The 26,418-nt window shown below is 29.3% G+C and overlaps 1 protein-coding gene across 1 annotated transcript in view; it reads left to right on the plus strand.

Annotated features, from left to right (window-relative positions):
• LOC142327268 (voltage-dependent calcium channel type A subunit alpha-1-like) overlaps window positions 1–26,418 on the plus strand; it is a 902,521-nt gene that overhangs the window by 842,368 nt on the left and 33,735 nt on the right. Inside the window, exons 40-41 of the mRNA XM_075370151.1 lie at window positions 24,686–24,813; window positions 26,193–26,389. Coding sequence (XP_075226266.1) covers window positions 24,686–24,813; window positions 26,193–26,389 — 325 coding nt within the window. The remainder of the gene's footprint in view (window positions 1–24,685; window positions 24,814–26,192; window positions 26,390–26,418) is intronic.

The raw sequence follows: 26,418 nt of genomic DNA on the forward strand, positions 1-26,418 counted from the left end.
GTACATGAATTATAGTTTTTTTTTTTTTTGATTAAATTATTCTATTCTTCTTGTAGTTCTTCTTTGAAATATTTTGTAATTCATGAATTTTGTATCCATAATATATTTCTTAGAATTATGTGTTTAGATTTTATAGTAATTTTATGGGGCAAAATAACACGTATTTTAATTAATTAAGTTATGTCTATTATACAAAGAAGATGAAGTAAAAATTAAGAGTATATAACCCCAATTTAAAACCTTAGATTATATAATATATATATATATATATATATATATATATATTTATGTATTATCAATAACAAATACATTAAAATAAAAATATCACTTACTGCTTATTCTTTTTAAAAATTTACATAACCGCTTTTTTGTTGTGCACCACTTTAAAAATGTTAAAAAATTCAAAAAAGAAGGATGTTACCCCTTCTTAGTCAGATTTGATTATAACAACAATTGATTTGATTTTTAGATCTGTCAGCCAGATTTAACAATCTGACTAAGAAGGGGTAACATCCTTCTTTTTTGAATTTTTAATACATCTTATGAAGCGGTGTGCACTGTGAAAGCGCTAATGTGAATTTTTAAGAAGAATAACCAGTAAAAGATATTCTTATTTTATTGTATTTATTGTTAATAATAATAATTATTATGGCTAGGATGTTAAATTATAAATTTATTTATTTATATATATATATATATATATATATATATATATATATAAGAAGGAGATTCCAACAAATGTACAGGCTTTATATAAAAAAAACTGTACATCTAATAAATGTACATCTAAAATAGACTTTGTCAGTTTACTAAAGAGTATTAATTTATACTGTTAAGTTATCAAATCACAACTAATACAAAGAAATTACATTATTTAATTGTCAGAATTAAGTTTCTTATTTTCCAAAATAAGGTACTTATAATTTTGTCGGAATATAATCATAATTAAAATTATTACACCTGGTGTGTGTGTGATTTGTTTTGTAATTTTCACCTCTTACAAATAAAAAATATTAATCTTTAAGTTTAAAATATCAATTGAAGGGTATTAATATTCATAAGTTTTTGTAATCTCGTAAGTTATGGTATCTCAAAAATTGAAACTTTTATAGTTTAATGTTGTCTCATCTTTATTTTGATTCCATTATGTTACTTAAAGTAAAAAAAAAATTATAGTAGTTTAAAATATGTATATTTTATTATTATTAAATATTGATTCATGTAGATGATTTTGTATGAAAGAGAAACAAAAAAAATTCATCCTAATATCAGAATTGTTATAAAAATATTTTTTTGCAAAATAGCATTATAAATTACATTAAATGATTAATTATAGATGTGAATTTCTTCTTTTAATAAAAATATCATTATTTTCTTCTTTTTACTATACTTGTCATTTTAATTTGTATCCTTCTAATTCTTCAATATGTTTATAATATTTATTTACATCTTTTCTTCTCTTCTTCATCTTTAAAATATCTATATATTTTCTATCATTCATTCAGTATAGTGCCTTTCTACTTTTAATCTGTTTTTTGTTTTAATCTTTCTTCATATCTGTTCATACTTATTTATTTTTCAGTTTTCAAAAAAAAAAAAATGGTTATGGAACATGATTTTTTTTTTGTGATTCATGAGTAGCATGCTAAATAAATTAGATTTTAACATGCTTTAAAATAATTATTTGTCTGATATCTATAACAGTTATTATAAAAAGGAAGCTAAATGTTGCTGGTACGGCTTGATTGACTTCTTGAATGAATCTTCTTGTTATAGCTTTACTTATTTATAATTAAAAATTATTTACATGTTTATGAAATAGTGAACTCAAAATTATCGGTTTACTAAGAGTTAGAATAAAAATGTGTTTTTTTTGCGTTTATACTTTCATATAAGAAATCTTAATAAGTAATCTTTTTATAGAATTAAATTATATCTTTCCAATTTATCTACATTGACATATGAGTACATTAGTAATATATACAGTGAAATTTATTTATAATGAGCTCGAAGTGGATAATTCGTTACTAATTACAATAATCAATAATATATTATGTACCGTATCTGTTATGTAACTATTGGAATACAGTGTTTAAACATAATTTTTCTTTTAATCTGTATTTTCCAGCTCATACTATGTATATTAGGTGAAGTTTAAAGTTTCTACATATTCATTTCCTCCTGACTTTCATTGCTAACAGTTCTTGAAGCAATGAAAAATGTAGTTTTCGTTCATCTGGAACCAAATTTAAAAAATATATTTGCATAAATTTTATACTTTAGAAAGGATTAGCAGGTGCAGATATAGTCAGATATAGTTCCTAAACAGGTTCATAAATAGCCCTCTACCAGATCACACAAAATTGCATAGATCTCAACATCCTCACTGTAGATATGGCAGGATGAGACCTACATTCAGAGAAAAAAGATGAAGTTAAAAATAAGAACAAGGAAAAAGGGTGGATGAAAGGAATGGTAGTACAACACAAACAACCCCTCCCAGAGGAGCTATCTACAATTCCTCAAGGCAGGAAATTTCTCTCCTTTAGGTTGTGGCGAGCCTGTCTCGTTCATGGCCACACTAGTAATGTACACACTGCATTGTGTGTAAGTTGTCGCATTGTAGTATCTTTGATTATGTGTGAGTTATTATGTTATAAATTGATTAGGAAAATCGATGTTGCCGCCAATTGTGAAATATATCGAGTCATACCTTTTTTTAAACCATCAAAACTGTGCACGATGAAGGACGTCCGGGGAGGCCCTCAATAATCACCAAAGACTTATTGAAACACGTCGATGATGAAATCAGAAAAGATCGTCGCTCAGCGACATCCGATCTGGCCCTTCTATCCCTGATGTTTCAAGAGCTGTTATCGGTCGCATTGTTCATGACCATTTAGGCTTCAGAAAGGTTTGTACACGTCCTAACGGAACGTCAAAAAAAAAATGCGAATGAAATTTTTGTTGCGTTGCACAGATTGTTACTGGCGATGAACATGGATTTCGTATTACACACCAGAGAGAAAACTGCAGTCAAGTGAATAGCGTCATCCTCAATCACCAACTAGACCAACAAAGGTCAAGCCACAGCCTCTTGGATGCAAACTGATGGCCACAGTGTTTGGGATCGGTTTGGCATACTCCTGATTGATTTCATGCCAGAACCCTACTGCGGAACTCTATATAAGTTCGGCGCCGTGAGTTGTTGACCGACGGCGTCGTCCTGCTGCACGATAATGCATGTCCACATGTTGCGGGTAGGACATGTGATTTACTGAGAACATTCGGATGTGAAATTTACGATCACCCACCCATATCGTCTGGAATTAGCTCCTTCTGATTACCATTTGTTTGAAAAATTGAAAGAATTTTTGAGTGATAAGCAATTTGCGGGTGACGATAAGCTTAGAAATGCTGTTAATCAGTGGATAAATGGACTGGTGATAGAAGAATACGATTGAAGGTATATTGAAGCTGGTGTATCGCTACAATAAATGTCTTAATTCATGTGGCGATTATATAGAGAAGTAGTACAGGTATGTAATTTAAGAGAAATAAAAAATATTTATAAAGTTTTCAGAATAAATATTTTTACAATGAAACTGCCTTTACTCTAGAGATAGCCTCTCATAGAAACGGTTCCTAAAGAAAATATATGAAGGGAGTAAATAATGTCATCAATGGGTCAGTGATAGGCACAATACTTTTTAATTTTCAATTTGATTGTTATAATGATTATACATTATTGCTAACTTAGTGCTGCAGAATAGTCAAAAAATGTTAAGTTTTTTGGTTTTTTTTTTTTTAAATAAACAAACTGTAGAAAATGAATAATCTCATTTTTAAATAGCTTTCACTGTATAAGTTACTACACACACACACACACACACACACACACACACACACACACACACACACAAATGATGTTATTGTATTTATTATTTTACTAACCAAATTTGTTTTTTTTTATTTGTTTCAGAGGGAGAAAGGTGAACTGCCTGGTGGCGTTACATTACATATTGTGATGTCTGATTACATTATATATTATTATATATGTTGTTTTAATTTATAATAAAATATATAATATTTAAATGTTGTTTATATGAATTAGTTTTTAGGTTAAAAGCAGTTAGATTAGTAAACATATAATATTAATATTAAAATAGAACAGTAAATGTGTAATTGTATATTTAGTACATATTATATATATATATACATATCATTATTTTATGAATAGATTGTTTAACATATTTACAACTTAACTTACATAAAGATATAGTTTATGTCTTAAAAAATTTTATTCATATATTAACTATAACGGGATAAAATTTTTATTAGTTAAATTTAGGATTTTTAAATATTTTAGACTAGGTGATGTTGTGCAAAATTAAATTACTATATGTATGCATGTGGTCTATTAATGTAGATTAAACAGTTTTTTAAATGTATCAGTTATAAATTTTATATATTTATAAAGTATTGTTTATATTTTTTAGTTTTTCAATGATGATAAAAAGAGAAAATTAACAAAACTATTTTAGATCATAGGTGTTTTTATAAATAATTAGATGCTTTTTATTAATTTTATGTGCATATTATTATTTTTAAAGAATTAAAAATTTGTTATTATGCATAAATTAATTTTTTATTATTGCAAATTTTTTCATTATTGGATGAAATTATCAACTTTTTCTTTCGTTATTTAAATCAAATATATTACAAGAGTTATTGAATTAATAACTAAAAATATGTAATCTTTTATACTTATTTTGTTAAATATTTATTACATACATTTGTATTCTATTGGTTATTTAAAGTGATTTTTTTGTCAGATATAGTCAGGTTGCTGTTTGTGTGATAATGTAATTTGATTTAAAATTTTGTAACTTCTAAATTAAGTTTTCAACTCTTACGCCTTTTATTGTATAAAATGAATTTAGTTTTAGATTTTAGGAGGCTTTATTCAACTGATACACAGTTTAGATACTATTCAACATTTTTGCAACGCTTAATTAAAAATTGTACCTTCCAGACTGTATCACAACCAGATTTACCATCCTAAGCAGGATGAATAAACAGAAGTTTATCATATCATTAATGTAAAATATCACTTTTTTCAAATATTCATTCTTTTCTTACATCAAATACAAAAAAATAAAAATAAACATTGTCATTTAATACTCATTCCACATCATTTAGTAATGCCTGTCTTAAAAAGATCTTGAAACTCAAAACTGCAAATAATAAAACATTACTTATCACCATTTCCTTCACAAATTAGATCAGCCTCTGCCTCATTTTACCAGACATTATATAAGTTAAAACTTGTTTTGGAAGGCAGGTTTTGCATATGCAGTTTAAATGTTCCAACCATTTCATCCTATATAAATTAAATCTGTCTTTTTGTTGATAGATTAAATATTCAAATCCGTACTGATATCTTTGTCCCTTACTTATCTGCATGAATCAACTACGATCTCAGGATTATATTACCCAGGCTTTTTTTCCATGAAGGAGTCCCTAAACTTCTTTTTCTGTTTAGCCTCCAAAACCACCATAAGGTATTACTTCAGAGGATGAATGAGGATGATATATATGAACTACCATTGCTCTACATCACATCACTCTAGATCTGTTCAATTTATTATTTATATCTTTATCCTAGTAGATAAACAAATAATTTAGTAACTAAAAAGCTGACTTGTTCAAGGACTATATCATCCACTATTTTACTTCTTATAAATCTACTTTCCTTAACAGCTATTATTTTCCATCATTTTTGTTTTGTTCATAAAATAATATGTTATCTTACTAGGGAGGTGAATCTGGAATTAATCTTTTTTTCAGTATGAATGATCATATCATCAGTAAGTAAGGAATGGTTTAAATAATCACTACCAAGCAGGACATCATGTCTTCTGTATCTTCTACAAAGAGATTAATTAATTGAAGTAAAAATTAAACAATGCAGTTGATAAAAAGCAACCTTGACACATATCAAGACTAATAAATTTAAACTCTTTTCCTTTGATCATCCTTATAATTGTTACATTATAGACATATTGCCAAATGAATAGATAAACCTATTATTTCTAGGATTTTCTGTAATAAGTATTTTTATATCAGAAGCTTTCAGTCAAAAACTTTTTCTACCAATTTGGATTTCAAATTGAAATTCTCATATTTTCTCTAAAATCTGCTATAAGTTGAGGACATTGTCCATATACAAGATAACCCCCTCTTAACCCCCCTCCTTTTAGGATGCCTTACAAGATCTGATGATATTCCCCATTCCTTTCTTTTCTGGGAAAATGTGATGGAAAATCTATATATATATATATCCTTAGTTACCTGTTTTATACATTGCAGTCTTTTAATTATTCAGATTTTTACCAACTATATATTTCTGTAATACCAGATTAATTACATTTGGATGTCTTAATTTAATCACTAACTTAGTATATGTTGTTTAAAGACTAAGTTCCAAAATCTCTGCTTGCCTTAAGACCTCTTAAAAAACTTCCATAAAAATTTTTTTATAAAACCTAACGTAAATAGTGTGACACAAATACATACCTCCAATGTTGTCATGATGAAATGTCTATTTTTTAACTCTCATTATATACTTACACTCATTACTAATATAAATTTAATGGAAACTGCCATCTCATAAAAGTGACCTGACTGTTTCAAATTTAAAGTATAATTTTCAAAAAGGGATGAAGCAAGAATATTACTCATTACAGTATCTTAAGGAATGGTTGACTGTAAACACTGGTTACAGGAAAAAGAATCAATTTTAGAAGCCAGAAAATAGTCACATTTATTGATAGGTGTTTGATGATATAGTGATATTAGTCAGTGAATGAAAAATATTAGAAATAAATGTAGTTTCCTAGTAGACAGGATAGTGGAATACTGAATTAAAAATTAATATTAAGAAACTAAAGTTATTTGATTTCATTATCTGGAATAAAGGATTGTATTGTTAAAAGAAAAGTTAAAACTGATGATGTGTGATAACTGAAAACTGAAAGAGAGAAAATCAAGTAAAAAAAGGACACTAGTGACAAATGAGTTATAAACCTGAAGAAATATGTTATGAAGTGCTATGTTTTTAAGTAAATTGCTTTATGGATTTAGAACATGACATAAAAAGTAGAGAAAACTATATGAATGGTAAATTTAAAAAAAAATTGGTACACATTGCATGGATCACTGGAAGAATGAACAGCTGCATTACTCTACAGGTACCAAAAGGTACTTCAGCTTCTTACTAGAAGGATCCTGAACAAAGAAGCAACACTAAAATCTAAAATTATTAAACCAGTAAATAAGAAAGAAAAATGATTATAGTTCATATTAATAAATATTTTTATTTCAGAAGAATTAGGAGGCTTGGTTTTACTTAATAGGCATCTCAATCTTTAGGCTTACTTTCCAATCATTAGGCAGGAAATAGTCCGTAAGTTACAGTATTATCCAGGCTACTCATCCTGTCCACAATCCTTCAAGTGTCTGTGAATTTTTACCCAATTGGAAGTAGCGCATTATTCATTGATGGTTTGGTTGAGCAGCTTAAATATATGCTGCAACTAAAATTTGCCTTTCTTTTAGAAATAAAATAGCCACCTAAGAACAGCTAAAATTTTGTAAAGTTACTTTATAAAATGTGGAAATATCCAACTGAAAACTGAGCTGTAAATCATTAATCCATACTTCAACTGAACTCTGCTATTGTAAAATAATATATACACATAGCGTAATAAATAGTGTCTATATGCAGAGGGAGTGCGTCTGATAGAGAAGGTTTATTGATGACATAGGAACCTCGTGAGAGGGCTGTTGTGATGGAGGCCAATGCTCACAATGGGTGCCAACAAAAAGAAAAAAAATGCTAAACTAAGGTATACAATTTTTTTTTTTTGTCTTCAGTCATTTGACTGGTTTGATGCAGCTCTCCAAGATTCCCTATCTAGTGCTAGTCGTTTCATTTCAGTATACCCTCTACATCCTACATCCCCAACAATTTGTTTTGCATACTCCAAACGTGGCCTGCCTACACAATTTTTCCCTTCTACCTGCCCTTCCAATATTAAAGCGACTATTCCAGGATGCCTTAGTATGTGGCCTATAAGTCTGTCTCTTCTTTTAACTATATTTTTCCAAATGCTTCTTTCTTCATCTATTTGCCGCAATACCTCTTCATTTGTCACTTTATCCACCCATCTGATTTTTAACATTCTCCTATAGCACCACATTTCAAAAGCTTCTAATCTTTTCTTCTCAGATACTCCGATTGTCCAAGTTTCACTTCCATATAAAGCGACACTCCAAACATACACTTTCAAAAATCTTTTCCTGACATTTAAATTAATTTTTGATGTAAACAAATTATATTTCTTACTGAAGGCTCGTTTAGCTTGTGCTATTCGGCATTTTATATCGCTCCTGCTTCGTCCATCTTTAGTAATTTTACTTCCCAAATAACAAAATTCTTCTACCTCCATAATCTTTTCTCCTCCTATTTTCACATTCAGCGGTCTATCTTTGTTATTTCTACTACATTTCATTACTTTTGTTTTGTTCTTGTTTATTTTCATGCGATAGTTCTTGCGTAGGACTTCATCTATGCCGTTCATTGTTTCTTCTAAATCCTTTTTACTCTCGGCTAGAATTACTATATCATCAGCAAATCGTAGCATCTTTATCTTTTCACCTTGTACTGTTACTCCGAATCTAAATTGTTCTTTAACATCATTAACTGCTAGTTCCATGTAAAGATTAAAAAGTAACGGAGATAGGGAACATCCTTGTCGGACTCCCTTTCTTATTACGGCTTCTTTCTTATGTTCTTCAATTGTTATTGTTGCTGTTTGGTTCCTGTACATGTTAGCAATTGTTCTTCTATCTCTGTATTTGAACCCTAATTCTTTTAAAATGCTGAACATTTTATTCCAGTCTACGTTATCGAAAGCCTTTTCTAGGTCTATAAACGCCAAGTATGTTGGTTTGTTTTTCTTTAATCTTCCTTCTACTATTAATCTGAGGCCTAAAATTGCTTCCCTTGTCCCTATACTTTTCCTGAAACCAAATTGGTCTTCTCCTAACACTTCTTCCACTCTCCTCTCAATTCTTCTGTATAAAATTCTAGTTAAGATTTTTGATGCATGACTAGTTAAACTAATTGTTCTGTATTCTTCACATTTATCTGCCCCTGCTTTCTTTGGTATCATAACTAAAACACTTTTTTTGAAGTCTGATGGAAATTCCCCATTTTCATAAATATTACACACCAGTTTGTATAATCTATCAATCGCTTCCTCACCTGCACTGCGCAGTAATTCTACAGGTATTCCGTCTATTATTCCAGGAGCCTTTCTGCCATTTAAATCTTTTAATGCTCTCTTAAATTCAGATCTCATTATTGTTTCTCCCATTTCATCCTCCTCAACTTCCTCTTCTTCCTCTATAACACCATTTTCTAATTCATTTCCTCCGTATAACTCTTCAATATATTCCACCCATCTATCGACTTTACCTTTCGTATTATATATTGGTGTACCATCTTTGTTTAACACATTATTAGATTTTAATTTATGTACCCCAAAATTTTCCTTAACTTTCCTGTATGCTCCGTCTATTTTACCAATGTTCATTTCTCTTTCCACTTCTGAACACTTTTCTTTAATCCACTCTTCTTTCACCAGTTTGCACTTCCTGTTTATAGCATTTCTTAATTTCCGATAGTTCCTTTTACTTTCTTCATCACTAGCATTCTTATATTTTCTACGTTCATCCATCAGCTGCAATATATCGTCTGAAACCCAAGGTTTTCTACCGGTTCTCTTTATTCCGCCTAAGTTTGCTTCTGCTGATTTAAGAATTTCCTTTTTAACATTCTCCCATTCTTCTTCTACATTTTCTACCTTATCTTTTTTACTCAGACCTCTTGCGATGTCCTCCTCAAAAATCTTCTTTACCTCCTCTTCCTCAAGCTTCTCTAAATTCCACCGATTCATCTGACACCTTTTCTTCAGGTTTTTAAACCCCAATCTACATTTCATTATCACCAAATTATGGTCGCTATCAATGTCTGCTCCAGGGTAAGTTTTGCAGTCAACGAGTTGATTTCTAAATCTTTACTTAACCATGATATAATCTATCTGATACCTTCCAGTATCGCCTGGCTTTTTCCAAGTGTATATTCTTCTATTATGATTTTTAAATTGGGTGTTGGCAATTACTAAATTATACTTTGTGCAAAACTCTATAAGTCGGTCCCCTCTTTCATTCCTTTTGCCCAGCCCGTATTCACCCACTATATTTCCTTCCTTGCCTTTTCCAATGTTTGCATTCCAATCTCCAACTATTATTAAATTTTCATCTCCTTTTACGTGTTTAATTGCTTCATCAATCTCTTCGTATACACACTCTACCTCATCATCATCATGGGCGCTTGTAGGCATATAGACGTTAACAATCGTTGTCGGTTTAGGTTTTGATTTTATCCTTATTACAATGATTCTATCGCTATGCGTTTTGAAATACTCCACTCTCCTCCCTATCTTCTTGTTCATCACGAAACCTACTCCTGCCTGCCCATTATTTGACGCTGAGTTAATTACTCTAAAATCACCTGACCAAAAGTCGCCCTCCTCTTCCCACCGAACCTCACTAATTCCTACTATATCCACATTTGTCCTACCCATTTCCCTTTTTAAATTTTCTAGCCTACCAACCTTTTTCAAGCTTCTAACATTCCACGCTCCGACTCGTAGAATGTTATTTTTTAATTTTCTGGTGACCCCTTCCTTAGTAGTCCCCACCCGGAGATCCGAACGGGGGACTATTTTACCTCCGGAATATTTTACCAAGGAAGGCGCCTCCATTATTGCTATGTGAAAATGCAGAGAGCCACATGTTCTTGGAAAAAAAGCAGCTGTAGTTTTCCATTGCTTTCAGCTGCGCAGTACTCAGAGGACTGAGTGATGTTGATACGGCCGTTTAAGTCGTCCTGACTCACGCCCCTAACAACTACTGAAAGAGCTGCTGCCCTCTTTCAGGAATCATTCCTTAGTCTGGCTCTCAACAGATACCTCTCCGATATGGTTGCACCTTCGGTCCAGCTACTCTGTATCCCTGAGCACTCAAGCCCCCTCACCAACGGCAAGGTCTCATGATTCATAGAGGAGGAGGTATACAATATCTGGTTTAATTGATTATTATAAGTTAAATAGATCAATAGAAAAATAAAACTATTTTCACTGGTGTGTATAAATAAATATATACATATATAAAATCATCATTTCAACCGTTATTGATCTTCTCCAGGATGAAAACCTCTTCAGCATATTTCCAACTAATATGGTCTTGTGTGATCTGCCAATTCAGTCCAATGTACTTGATAATATCATCAATTCAACAAACCTGTGGTCTTTTTTCTGAGCATATAACATATAATGGTAAACTTCAAGTACTAATTTAGTCCATCTGCTTCAATTCTTCTTGCTACAAGGCCTGGCCACTGCCATTTTAATATTCTTTGTATGTATATATAAGACTTTTAAATGAAATACAGAAACGAAGAATTTTTATGGTTATGTAATTATGAGAAGAGATCCCCATAATAAAAATAAAAATAGATAATAAATAAATAAATTAGTAATAAATAATAAATGGCGGTCATAATAAAAAAAGTAGCAGAAGAAAAAAGAAGATGAGGTTATTCTAAATATGGTAAATAATCTGAAAATAAACAGTAATTGACGTGGAAAGATACTGTTTTGAACAATATAAATACAAAGATTTTTGTATTTGTAAGACTTATGATATGACACATTGTTTCACATGTCCATTAATTTTTTATAATTAATCAAATATAGTGATTATGCAAAAAATGAAGATATCAAGTAGGTTTCCCTTTGACTTTACTATCTTATTGTATAAAAAGGATGGAAATAAAAGCTCATATTTAATCAGTGCTAAGAATGATTTTCATTTTAGATCACAAAATTGGTTTAATGTTAAGTTCTGTGAATTGAAATGTTTAATAATTAAAAATTAAAACTCAAGATAAGAAACATTTAATAGAGATAGTATCAATTTGTATCAATTTTAAAAAAGAAGATGAAAATGTAGACTAATGTTTGATAAGGTTTACAAGGTTTGGAATTCTTAACAGAGAAAAATTATGGAAGTTGATAGACAGTGAAAAGAGCACACAATTTGTACTAGAAGTTGACAAAAATTAAGATGATATTGAAAGAGGATTAATCAGGAAAGTTTGCGGAAGAGAATCCTACGGAGTGTCCCATAATTCCCATACATAGAGAAAATAAACATGTTTTCATGAAACCATCTTTATATAATATGCTTTATATAACTACTATTGTTTTGAAAATATTTTTCAATGCATGTCCTCCACTGATGAAGTCACTTGTAAGCACAGCTGTTGTTATGCTTGTAATAAATAGCCTTGATGATACATTCCTTGAGATGATGTACGTAAATGTTTAGTTTTCCCACATTGGAAGCTTATGTGACACCTGCAGAAATTGTAGTAAAAATTGATAGAAATAAAACTACGAAAATCAAGCCTGAATAAATGGATATTTTTTAAATCTACTTGAATTTTTTTTCCATTGTATTAGAAATATGCGTTACAAATTATTATCTTTAAATTTGATTGTGTAATCATCATAAGTTTTATAATAAGATTCTTGATATGATCTATTTGAAAGTACATTACCTAATCGTAAAAATCAAGACTTGTTTTATTGTAAAACATTTTACAGTTTTATTGTAAAAAAGATTATCCAACTCAAATACATCAATCAATATTTTCATTGCGAATCAAGGAAAAAATATTTGTACTTCACTGATGTTTTCATCATCTTCAATGATATTTTAAAACAATTAACACAAAATAACTTTTGTAATATAGTCTATTAATTCATCCATAATTAAAAAAAAAATTATTTTTTATTCAATTTTCTTAAATTATTTGTTCAGTTAATATTTCTTTTTCAATCGATAAAATTACAGTTTTAAGATATTATTTTGAATAATAATAAAATTTTAATAACTTTATAATGATGTTTTTATATTATTAGATTTATGAAAGGTTGTAGACTGTAGACGTATATTCATGTAAGTAAAATTTTTTTTACCTTTTTTTTTTTTGTTTAAAATTAAATTCTTAAAAAAAAGCCACATTTATAAAGTAGATAAAAATATATTCATATATTTATGCTTTAATTATTAGACACCAAAATTTTATTACTTTAGATTTAGTAAAAGAAATTATTTAATTAGGTTTAAAAGAATCTTAAATTTAGATTAGGTATATATTCATTTCAGAATAGTCTAATGTAGTATTAATTTTTAAAAGAGTTTTAGGATGTCGTAATATCATTTTAGTAAACTAGTTATAGCCTAGTTAAATTATACGGTTTAGCCACTGTATAAAATTAGGATATTGGCGTATTATTCATTTGATGTTTGTATTATGTAATTTTTTTGTTAGACAATATATTATATATAAACAATCTTTATTATACATGTGGAAGAATAGAGATTATGCAAGAAAATTTGTTGATGTATGCACATTCATGTGTGCATGTGTGTGTGTGTGTGTGTGTGTGTGTGTGTGTGTGTGTGTGTGTGTGTGTGTGTACACATGTGCATGCATGTCTATTATAAAAATGTTGTAATTTCTTTTCATAAGAGTACTGAAACATAAAAATTATTAAATTGGATGCTATATTTTTTTTCATAGTAATGAATCTGTGAAAAGATTTTTCATAAACATAAATATTAAAGTCCAGTAGTATGGAAATTTTATTTTAGCCTTCAGTGATTAGTTTTTGTCTATTAATTGTTAACTAAATAAGATAATTGCTTAAAATTATTCTCACAGTATAGAGAAAATATCACTCAATCAAAATTCAAAAACGTTTTCTATAAAAATTGTTAAAAATTCTTTTTGCAGTTAATTTTCATTAGACAAAATTTTATATTAAACTGCCTTCTCAGCTACTAAATAAAGAAAAACAATTTTGTCAAATGGAGAATGAAATCTCTATTAACCATTTTAAAATAACATTTCCAAGGAAGATTGTATAAAATTATATCACTTGTCTTTACAAAATACTGTAGTGCAATCATATTTTCTATATTAACTGTGAATATCTCGAGAACGATTTGCTTAATTTTGATAACAGAAATACTATTAAATAAATATAAAATAAATAAAATATAAAATATAAGTTTCAATATATATTTTTATTTTATTTGTAGAAAACATATACCTATCAATTACAAAAAATGATTTAGTCAACTGAGAATATTATTAAATAAACACTGTGAAATATTATCTGTTTACCTTTACTGCTCATAGATCACTGGAATAATCTGATAAGATTTGTTTCTAAAATCATTTTTAAAACCCAATAAAAGAAGTGAAAAAAGAATCTTTCTGGTCAGCCTATTAGTTCTTCAAGCTTCAAGCAAGCATCACTATATTCTTATATTCAGATATGCAGGCACTATTATTTATTTATGAAGGAGATATTTTTACATTGAAAAATGAATTCTAGGTTAACTTAGATGATTTTTCAAAATTTACCGACATTTTGATGAGATAATAAAACGTAAAAAAATTTCATGACAATTGCACAATTCATTCAGAAATAATCATGTAAATTGTCAAATACCCACGAACAAACATCAATAATTCTACGAGGTATGTTCAGTAATTAACGAGACAATTGATGTAGAGAAAAAACAATTTATTCAATTAAAATGAAACTTACACCACTTTTCAACATAGCCTCCAGAAAAATTTAGGCACTTGTCGCACTACTCTGTGAGCTTACTGATTCCTACAGCACAGAAATCTTTATCTTGCTGTTTGAATCATTCGTGTACAGCTTTTTTGATGACTTCATTGTCGTCAAACTTCTTGCCATGTAGAAAGTCTTTGTGGGCTGAGCGAATGAAAAATCAAAGGGGGTGTGGTCTGGGCTATAAGGAGAATATGGCAACACCCCCCCCCCCCTTCCAACCAACTTCTCAAGCATTTTTCCCATCATTCTCTGAGCAATGTGAGGGTGTGCATTGTCATGTAAGAGAATTACACCTTTTGAGAGAGTGCCCACTTTCTGTTGGAGCCTGTTAGAACAGTACTCAATGTCATGGTACGTTGTTCTTCTAAATAGTCACTAAAAATTGGGCCTTGTGAGTCCTGGAAGACCATCAAAATCACTTTACCGGCTGACGCATGAGTTTTGAATTTTTTTTTGTTGAGTGAATCTGGATGTTTCCACTCAAGATTTTGTTGTTCGTTGTTGGGTTCAAAATGGTGTATCCATATTTCATCACAGGTTATTATACAACCTAGAAAGTACCTTCCACTTCAAACCATTCTTTCAACTCACAAATGCAAATCCAGGTGTCTATATGGGCTTGAGTCATCTGTCTTCGAACCCATCTCAAACACATTTAGCCATAATTCAGCACGTCATGAATGATGGAACATGCGATTCCAACATTAATATTACACAAACTAGCAATTTGGGAAATTTTGACTTACTTTAAATGAATAAGATTGCCATAAATGAATAAGATAATTTATGTTATTTTGCAGCACAGTAATCAAAAGTTCATCTGGTCTTTCAGAGCGATGGAGATCAGTCACACTTGTTCTACCCAAATTAAACTGTTCCACCAACTTATGCACATTACTGCAAGTTAAATAGTTTTCACCATACTTTTTCAACATTCTTCAGTAAATTTCACACTTTCTGATAGCAAAAATCTTATCACTGAACGTTGCTCTTCCGGCATACATGTTTCAAGTAAAGTTGACATTCTGAAATAAACAAAAGAGGTTATGTTTAGATTAATCATGGCCAATTAAATGTGTTCCCAAGTTTGCCAACTTGACCCTCAAAAAGTTTCATTGTCATAGAATGAACAGTTTTTTCTCTATATCAATTTGTCTTGTTAATTACTGAACATCCTTCGTATTATGTTCTCTTTGTGTATATAAACATAGCAGTAATAATAGATAAATGCAGTACGCAGGTGTCTTCAGTCATGATATCCTTCAAACACATTGAATTTGTTACCAGATATGTCAAAAGTTAAAATTGTAAAGAAGCTACAACATATTTATCTTTTTATGATGTGAATTGTGTGTGTGTGTGTGTGTGTGTGTGTGTGTGTGTGTGTGTGTATGTGTGTTTTATAGTCTAAATTATGTATTTTATTTAGAAATAATTTTAGTGAATAATTTTTATATTTAGTTATAATATTTTAGAATCTTGTTTTAAAGAATTTTAACGGTTAATAAATTTTCTTTAAGATTGAAAAAAAAATTCAGTCAAGAATGCTTAACATGAATAAGAGTATTATGAAAATCATGTTTTAGAATTATACTTTAATACATGTATTCTGGAAAACTATTCTGTCATTAATTTGTTTATTTATTTTTAATCCACATATCTTTTCTTGTTTTACTATCAATTGACAATAATCTGGTACATTTATTCCTGTTATGGATTTTGTTGATTTAATTTTTCTGTTTACCCTAAACATATTTTTCAATTACATTTTGCATTATTAGATGTGCGTTAGCTTAGGAAGTGTAATGGCTTTATGAATACCAGTTGGCTTTATTTAAATCAAAAGTCAACAGAATAAAGCCCTGGGTAAATCAACTGTAGCTTAATTCTATCAGTTGCTCAATTCTGTCTCTCTTCCCATTCCTCCATCATCACAGAAAAAAAATAAAGTCATCTCATCTCTTTATTTTTTTTCTGAAACTAGTCTACTAAAAAGAATGTAGTTTATAAATTATTTATGTTTGATAAACATCCAACTTGTCCAAGATTTGAACTTAGAATCTTCCTGATGAAAATGATGATTGAATCATTACTATTTCATCATTATTAATTTAGTTATGATCAGTTTTATTATTTTATTAGCTTATTCAGTGTTATTTATATTTTCAAACAAATTCAAACAAATTTTAAATAGTAATATAGTATAAAATTCTGAATCCTCATTAATTTTTAAATGTATGAATTTTTTGTATTAGAGTGTACTCAACACATGTTTATCATAGAAATAGAGAAGTGACACATAATAGCTCTGATTCTTTTCCCAAATGAAAATTTTTGTTTTAATTATCCAAAATTAAATTAATAGGATGAGTGATAAGCTTATCGTACTTATAATTCATTCCCTTGTAGGATTCTGATTAAATCCCAACTTTTGGTTTAAGTGACCATATTACCAGCACTTTGGCTTTTTGGTGCAGTTAACAGCATGTCAAACTGTAATTGGGGTTTTCAACCTGTTGTGTGGCAAACTGCAGTCTTAGACTGCAATGAGAAAGTTCTAATTTAAAAGTCTTGAAAATGAATGAGTTACTTAATCAATTCTATATTTTTTTCTTATAAACTCTTTACTTTCGCTCTATTATCAATCAAATACAAATCAAGAGAATAAATAAATAAAAATCTCATGAAAGAAAATCAGTTTCACTGAACTAACTTTTTTCTTTTTTTTTTATATTTCTATATTATTAATTTTATTGAATGTGGAATTGAAAGTCTGCTTAGTTATCCATCCTGTTTAGATGTGATTAGATTTACTTCATAGATTTTAGTGATTTCAATTGTGTTCTATCACATTTTCTTTTCTTTGCCATTTAAAGTTTTAAAACATGCGATTCCATCTTTTTTTTATTCCTCGGTGTCTGAATCTTATCCATAAACTTAATCACAAATGTCTTCCTCATCTAAATTAATCTTATGTAAGACTACCTCTTTTTCTCTTTCCTTTATAATTTTATCTTATTGATGTGCTTCTTCTCAATGACTGCCCTGGTTCTTAGTATACATAATCTTTCTACATGTTTTTTTACCTTTTTTCACAAACTTCTCTCTTTTACTTTTCTGGTTTTATCATTTTTAACTCAGGGAAAATATATGTCTGTTCAAAACGAGAACCCATGGTGAGTTTTTTCTTATTTCTTAAGGTTTCAGAGACTTCTGAGATTAAATTTAAAAAATATAAAAATTTATTTGTACATCTATGTGTTGGCATCTACTCAGCATTATACGAGGGTTGTCTGAAAAGTTTTGAGCTTAACATAGAGAGACGTATTTTTTTGTCAAATATAGTTTTATTTTTCAACAAAGTCTGCTTTCAAGTCAATACACTTTTTCCAGTGATGCTCTAACCTCTTTAATCCTTCCAAGTAGTAACTGGTGCCTTTCTCTGCAAAACAGGTATTTACATATACAATAACCTCCTTTTCAATGAAAATCTCTTTCCTCCAAGTGAAACTTTAAGGTTAGGAAACAAGAAAAAGTCGCTTGGGGCCAGTTCTGGTGAATACGATGAGTGGTCAACCAATTCAAAGTGCAGTTTGTGAATTTTAGCCGTAGCGACCGTCGAAGTGTGAGCAGGCGCATTGTCTTGATGAGAAAGCACTTTCTTCTTCTTCAAATGTGGTCGTTTTTTGTAATTTCTGCCTTCAGCTTGTCAAGTAATGATGTGTAATACCGTCCTGTTATTGTTTTATCTTTTTGAAGATAATTGATAAACAAAATTTCATTACTGTCCCAATAAACAGTTACAATCACCATCAACTTCCTGGCCAATGGAACCATCTTTGCCTTTTTCGGATCAGGTTCACCCTTTGCAGTCCACTGTTTTGACTGTTGTTTCATCTCAGGAGTGTAGTGGTGGATCCACGTTTCATCTACAGTTATGAATCGACGCAAAAGATCTGACTTATTTTGTTTAAACTGCTCCAGCAGTGCCTTGGAAATGTTCATTCTAAGGCATTTTTGGTCCAAAGTGAGCAAACAAGGCAACCAAACAAATAGCTTATGCATATCTAATTCTTCAATTAATATATGACAAACACATTCCTTCTATATGCCCATAGCCTCTGCTACCTCCTTAACCTTAATTCATTGGTTGTCAAGTACCATTTGGTGAACTTTTTTGGAGGTGATTGCAGTTTTTGGCGGTTTCGAATGTTAATCATCAACCAAGCTGGTACGTCCATGTTTAAATTCAGCTGCCCATTTTTCACGGTGGCAAATGATGGGACAAAGTCCCCGTAAACAGTGTCCAACTCTGTTTTAACTTGTGTAGGCATATTGCTTTTCAAATGCAAGAATTTAATCACGGCACAATCAATATTTTCCATTTTCACAAAATCACTCATAATGACTTACTCAAATAATTATCAAACAACAACTGAGCATCCAAAATGGCTGAGATTTTGAAACCTTTCAACGCATGCGTGAATACATTCCCTAACTTTTGTTGACAAGTGCTGCCATCTTCATGTTGAGACTAAAAAAATTTTCAACAACCCTTGTATCTCACAAACAGTGTAATTTATCTTTGTAGCTTATGTATTAGGGAAATTTATTATAATGAGAAAAAGCTTATTAGCCTTAAAAGATATTAAGAGTTGCAATATTTAGATGAAATAATTTTTTTTTATCACCATGTGTTTTTTGTTGTGTAAAAAAGCAATACTATCAAAAGTACCACTAGAAATAATATCATTTAAAATGTTTTTGAAAAAGTACATCTTCCCCAAAAAAAAAGAAATTTCATAATTTTGACTTTTAGCCCATAGAAAATTTATTTAACAGAATAAAAGACTGAGAATTTCAGTTTGAATCACATGCTTTATTTATGTTCAAGCTATACTTTTTATCAAATCAAATTAAAAAATCATTGATTTCACCAATTTCAGTGATTCTCTTTTTTATTCTCTGGTAATCCATTGTACATTTTTTATGCATAAGTTCATTCATCTATAGTGTTCTGCCGTCATTTGGGCAGGTCCTATCATGGCTGCTGCTCTCCATCTTGTTCTGTCCTTTGCTAACCTCTTTTTCTGCATATTTTCCCTTTTCCATAATTCCATCCACCATTTGAAATCTTTAATGAAGGTAATTCTTTTTATCATCATTGCCACTTAGTACTGGATTATTTCAGCGTAATATATTCATGTAATATTTCTAGGAAAATATAAGGTAAAATTAATAACATACAAGATCTGTAAATTAAGTAATGAGACTGGTTCAGAAAAACTTTTTATTTACAACCCAATTATACATGGACTCTACATCTTTGAAATAGTTCTCTTGGGAAGCCAAGCAACACTTCAAACGGTTTTCCCACTCTTCATAACACTGTTGGAACTCAGAAACCGGAATATCCTTCACATGGTCAGTTACATTTTTTTTTTGTTTTCTACTGTTCCAAAATGGTCTCCATTGAGGTGTTTTTTTAAAGTTGGATACAGGAAAAAGTCACAGGGATTCAAGTTAGGTGAATAAGGTGGTTGAAAAACTACAGGAATGTTTTTCTTTACCAAAAACCTATTAATTGAGAGTGCAGTGTGACAAGGTGCATTGTCATGATGCAGCATCCAGTTTTTGATGGCTGGTCTCACACAGGCAAATCTTTTCCGCAGTCTTTCAAGAATTCCTCAATAAACATATTGATTTACAGGGTAATTTAGGCAAAAACTCCTTATGGATAATGCCATTATTATTTAAGAAACAAATTAGCTTGGTTTTTGATTTTTGATTTGCTCATTTTTGTTTTTTTGGAACTTGGTGATTGAAGTAAGCCACTTTTTGCTCCAGCATTTTGTTTCTGGGTTGTACTCAAATATCCAAGATTCATCACCAGTAATAACATTTTTTTTTAGAAAATCGGGATCAGTTTCAATTCACCCTAGAAGATTGCAGCACACTTCCACTCAGTTGTTTTTCTGTTCAACAGTGAGTTTTTTTGGGACCAACTTTGCACAAACCTTTTTCATGTCCAATTTGTATGTCAAAATTTGATGGACTGTGGTATGGTTCAAAGTTAATTGTTCTGCAATCATTCTAACAGTTAATTGCTGGTCGTACCTTGTCAAATCTCTGATTCGCTCAACATTATCATCACTTTTTGACATTAACGGTCTTCCAGAGTGTGGATCGTCCACAACTGATTCCGAGCTATCTGAAAATGCTTTAAACCACCTAAATACTTGGGTTCATGACAGAGCATCATCTCCAAACACCCTTTTCAATTTTGAAAAACTTTCAATAGCATTCTCACTGAGTTTAACACAAAACTTGATTACAAAATGTTGCTCATAGGATCACTCATTTTTGTAATGCACAACAAAAACTTGTTTCACGAAAATTTTGTTTACATCTCACATGGCAGCAATAGATTAAATTAATACCTAATATAAATCAGCTATTCATATAATCACATGTTTACTAGTAACTTTAAAATGTTGCCACTTTGGCTGCCAAAATAACTAGTCTCATTACTTTAGTTACAAACCTTGTATATTCCTGCAATCCAGTTCATACTCGATTGCAGTCTTATCTTCATGCCATTCCTCTCTTCTTCTTTTTTATTTTTCTCTAGCCATAGATTTCTCACCTTTATTTTTCTTGTGAGTAAGATTATCCAATATACTTCTACCCATAACAACAGAATAGTCTATTATTATGAACAATAGAAAATATTAATTTTTCCACCTTTTTAAAATTTCAATTTAGTGACCAGAAGATTTTTCTTCAAACGGAACATTGTTAGGACCAAAATAGTAGCCAACATTTAATCACATATAAAAAGTAATTTTTTTCTTTAGATTACTCAAAACAATTTGTTTAATGTGTTTTTAAAATTGTGTGGTAGCTTAGAAGAAAGTATTCCAGCATACAGTTGATATTATGCAAACTTTTATAATTTCTTACTGGTCTGGAACATTTTTTATTATTTTTCATAGAATAAAAAATTAGGCTCTAAAAGTAAGTACAATTTAATTCGGAGTAATTTTAATTTAAAGCTCTATGCACACGCTGGAAAAATCAGTTATGAGGTTACTAACTTTGTCATTATTCACATTACACATTACCTCATTATTAGAGATATTCTGTCACTAAAGGTATTAGATCTTCATTATTAGAGATTTTCTAAAAGAATGCAAACCTTACAAGAAATTGAACAGAGTGAAGCACAGTCACTTCATTAACTGAAAGTTGAAACTGTAATGCTAAGCCACAGAATCTAGAATCTATTTCAATCTCTTATTAACATTCTCTATTTTTCACTATAGTAAAACCATTAAAATAATTACCTTATAAACTCTTCCACCGTTTTCAGTGTGTTGTGTGTTAGGTGCCATACTATAATAGTTGTAGATAACTTGATGCAAGTCACATGTCACTCTTGAAACAGCAAAATTCTTTTTAAGAATAACATTCAAGCCTTTCTTACTGGTGATGGTGTTGCCATTTGCCCTCTTTACCAAGTCAAATGTACAGTCTCATACCAGCACACCAAAACCATCAAAATAAACGAGATATTCATCCCTACAAATGACATCTTCATTCTTTGCTATAGTAACTAAAAGTTTAGCTGTATAGTTAACATCATTGGTCTCAGAGAAAACAATTGCAAACATTGACTTGTACTTTCAGTCCTTTACATACGTCACGGCCATAAGAAATGCTTGGAAAAATTGTATAAAACAACAAACAAATTAAGCTACCCCTTTCTGTAATGGATTATGCATCATATGCATTACTTTGACTCAACAGGGTAATCTTTCTAAATGTAAATACAAAAACATTTCATAATATTAAGAATAATTACTTCTTTTTTTTTTTTAACTGGCTGTTTATTAAATATAAGAAAAATAGCTTGTTCATGTTAAGTATTCTAAAAGAATTTTGTAACTTTTTAAACTTAATTTAATTAATCTATAATTTATTAGAAATCCTATAGGTTCATCAAGAAGGTTATCTATATAGGCTTACAACCATGAAGACAGGACTTTGTTGGTTGAATTAATGTAGTATAAAATTTATTTAAACTATTTTTTTTTTTTTTTAAATTAATAGATTATTTATTAAAAATAATAATTATAATAATTAATTTTTTTTTAATTTTATTTTTATTTTTAATTTTTCAGATTATTGCAATTATAGGTTATACCTTAGCAATATATATATATATATCGCATCTATCGGCAATGCAGAATGCACTGTTTTTTTTTGTATTTAAAAATTTGTACAGCTCATTACTATGCAGCAGCATTTTTTTTTTTATTTATATATGCATACATAATTTTTTTTAGGTTGTTAGTTACACTTATTAGATTTGTTTTAGCGTAATACATAAATTTGCATTTTTTTCAAATATTAAAGTAGAATTAATCTGCATGTTTGCATGAATTACTCGTACTATATTCATACTGTTTAAAAAATATTAGCATCTTGATAATGTATTTTATTTCACTTTGTTATTTATTTTTATTCTTTCTTTTTATATTTTTCTTATAAAATGTAAGATTGCATTTTTTGGATTCAGTTTGAATTACATGAAAACATACTTCACATACTATATATAATATTACCACTATTAGACAATACTGTCACTGTTAAATTTGCATATAATACCTTCTTCTAGTCTAATGTATTAATGTTTTTAGCAAAATATTTTTATATGCTACTTCTAAATGAATTTTACGAAGTGAAAATGTATTGGCCTGCTTCAAATAATGTCTCTGTAGTTACATATTTAAAAAATACAAATATAATTCTACTACCTTTTTGTGTATTTTTAGTTTACCTATTAGCATTTCACAAAGTGACTGTGTTTAAATATTGATTCCAATTGTCTGCTTTTAATTGGGTTTCTTACTTGTTAAAGCAAATAGAGAAATTCTTTAATCATGTCCACCTTAATTTCCCTACTGAAATTTATCTTACCATTATTATGGACCATTATTTTTCTCATCCTCAGCCTTAGGATTGAATAATATTTTCAGTATTGAGAATTTTAAAGTGATTGATTGGCAGGGTACTTTAATGCAGTGTGATTTTCGATTAAGATTTTGTTTTGAGAATTTTTGAGAAGTAGTCATTTATAATTATTCTATTCAGTGGTAAGGTAAAATAAGATATGTTTCATTATCTTTCATTATTTAACTTAGACTTACCTTACAATAAATTTCATAATTTTCATTAGGAATATACCTTTATTGTCTCACTCATTCACTTTCTCCTGCCTAAAACATAAATTTCTCTTAGCGTACAATGATATTCAGTTGTAGCTCTGAAGTTATTTCTGAAAACTATATGAACAGCTTATAACCTATAAAAGAGCAATAAATTCCAAAAATGCAGAGCTTTTTTTAAATAATATGGTATGAAGTCAATATTTAAAAAAATGAAGTATATATTTCAAAAAAAGTTTTTTAAGAAACTGAAGGAGACAATTTTAAAAGGAAACTAAACTGCCAACTAATTTAATGGATAATGGTTATTTGAAATTTTTTAGAGATTGATTTTTTCTGAAATTTGGTAAAACTGGTTTTGTTTTATAACATGGTGTACTACATTATATTATTGTTCAATAAATTATTTAAAATTTTCTTACAAATTGGTCAATGTGGGCTAATTTTCATGTTTTTTTTCTAAGCCCATTAAAAATCATAAGTTAAATTGTATCAATGAAAATTAGAGAAACTGACAGGGGTAAGAAATCTAATCATTAATTTTTTAATGTTACTTTTATTATTATTTTTATATAATTAATTGTGTTTAATTTTTTTTAATAGGTAATGGACCTTCAGGAGGTTGTAATATCGTCACGACGACCTTCAGTTGATTCTATGCATGACCAACACCTTCGCCCTAATACTAATTACCACCAATATCATAATCGTTCCCCATCCCCAAGTATAAGGTATTTGTTATTCAAAATGTGCATTCCTTTATTCATTTTAATGTATACAGTACAATTTAGAATCAATTTATAATTGCATACTTACAAATAGTGATAAATAATTTATCAAAATGTTTCTAGCACAAAATAAGTACAATATTTTTAAACATTCACTATATGACTTTTATTTTTGCTTTCTTGTTGAGAGAACTTTCATTGTGAAGCAAATAATTCAGTTCATTCTTTTTTTAAAACTTCTAAAAATGTCTTATTATTAGAAAAGAATTTCTTCTTTGTGTAAAGCAAGAAAGACAATAAAACAGTAATGTACCAAGCATTTTAAAAGATTTGTTTGATTATAAATGCAGATTATTTTTTTCATGAGTCCGAGGTAAGTTGGTAATTGCATCCTTACAACCTAACAATTCTACAACATCTGGAGTGTTTCAGGAAATAGCATCATGAAAAGTGATGAATTGAAGTAAGATAACATGCCAATAAGCAAAGTCTATTTTTTGGAACTGATTCCTGTAGATCACCGAAATGAGTGCATTTTCACCATCTGTTATTGGCATTTTTTCAGTGACTAATATTTAAAATTCACGTTTATTTTATGTGTTTTACAAATTTTGTTTTATTTTTAAGGAAAGTTAGTAACAATTAATTATTAAAGCAAATAGCCCAACTAGATGTTAAATTTTAAACCAAAGAATTTTTATACCAATAAAAACAATTTTCTCACCAAATAAAACATTTTATTTATATTATTGCTGAAGAACCAGGTGGTCTAAAAATCATGCAACCAAAGAACACATGTATTTAATTTTAAGATTTTTATTTTATTTAATTACTAAATGTTTTTTTTTTATTATGTTTTTAGCAGAATTTTATAGTAATCATTAAAAATGTCCATCACTAATCTCTAGGCAAACTTTACCACTTTATTGTATTTATGATTATCTTTTACAGTAAACTTCCTGTAATTTTTGTAATTTCCTTTTTTATGTTGGTCATTACATCCTTCCCCACAAACATAAACTGTTTGAATTTACAGAGTAAATACTTTGTAAAAAAGTACGGCAAACTTAAATTAAAGGAACTTATACTTTAAAAACTACTACTAAACTTAAGTAATAAACATAATCTTAGCAACATTAAATTCCTTACAAATCCCTGCTGCCAAGAGGTACATTTTCAATTTCTATGGTGCATTGTTAATATAATAATATGAATTAATGTACTTTTACACATTGCAGATTACATTTGGTTTAATTTGGCATAGATAAGATTTATCTGTATCGATAACCTATATATTGAGAAATATTGTTTCTTCACTGTTTTTTTAGTAATAAAATTAAGTTAGCATTAAATAAGAGTAACCAATCATTTAATATTTACAGACAAAGCGGACGTTCACCTCCAGATATTTCAAGGAGTCCACCCCCACGAAGATTTCCACATCATACACAATATAGTCACCATCATCATCCGTATCATCCTCATCACCATCATCACGATATAGGTTTCAGTGATACTGTATCAAATGTTGTCGAAATAGTTAAACATGAGCATTCACTAAGACATCCTCATATCAGAGGTAAGTTTATTAATGTTTGTTGTTTATTT

Source organism: Lycorma delicatula, chromosome 7 (assembly GCF_047948215.1).
Source record: "Lycorma delicatula isolate Av1 chromosome 7, ASM4794821v1, whole genome shotgun sequence".
Taxonomy (NCBI): domain Eukaryota; kingdom Metazoa; phylum Arthropoda; class Insecta; order Hemiptera; family Fulgoridae; genus Lycorma; species Lycorma delicatula.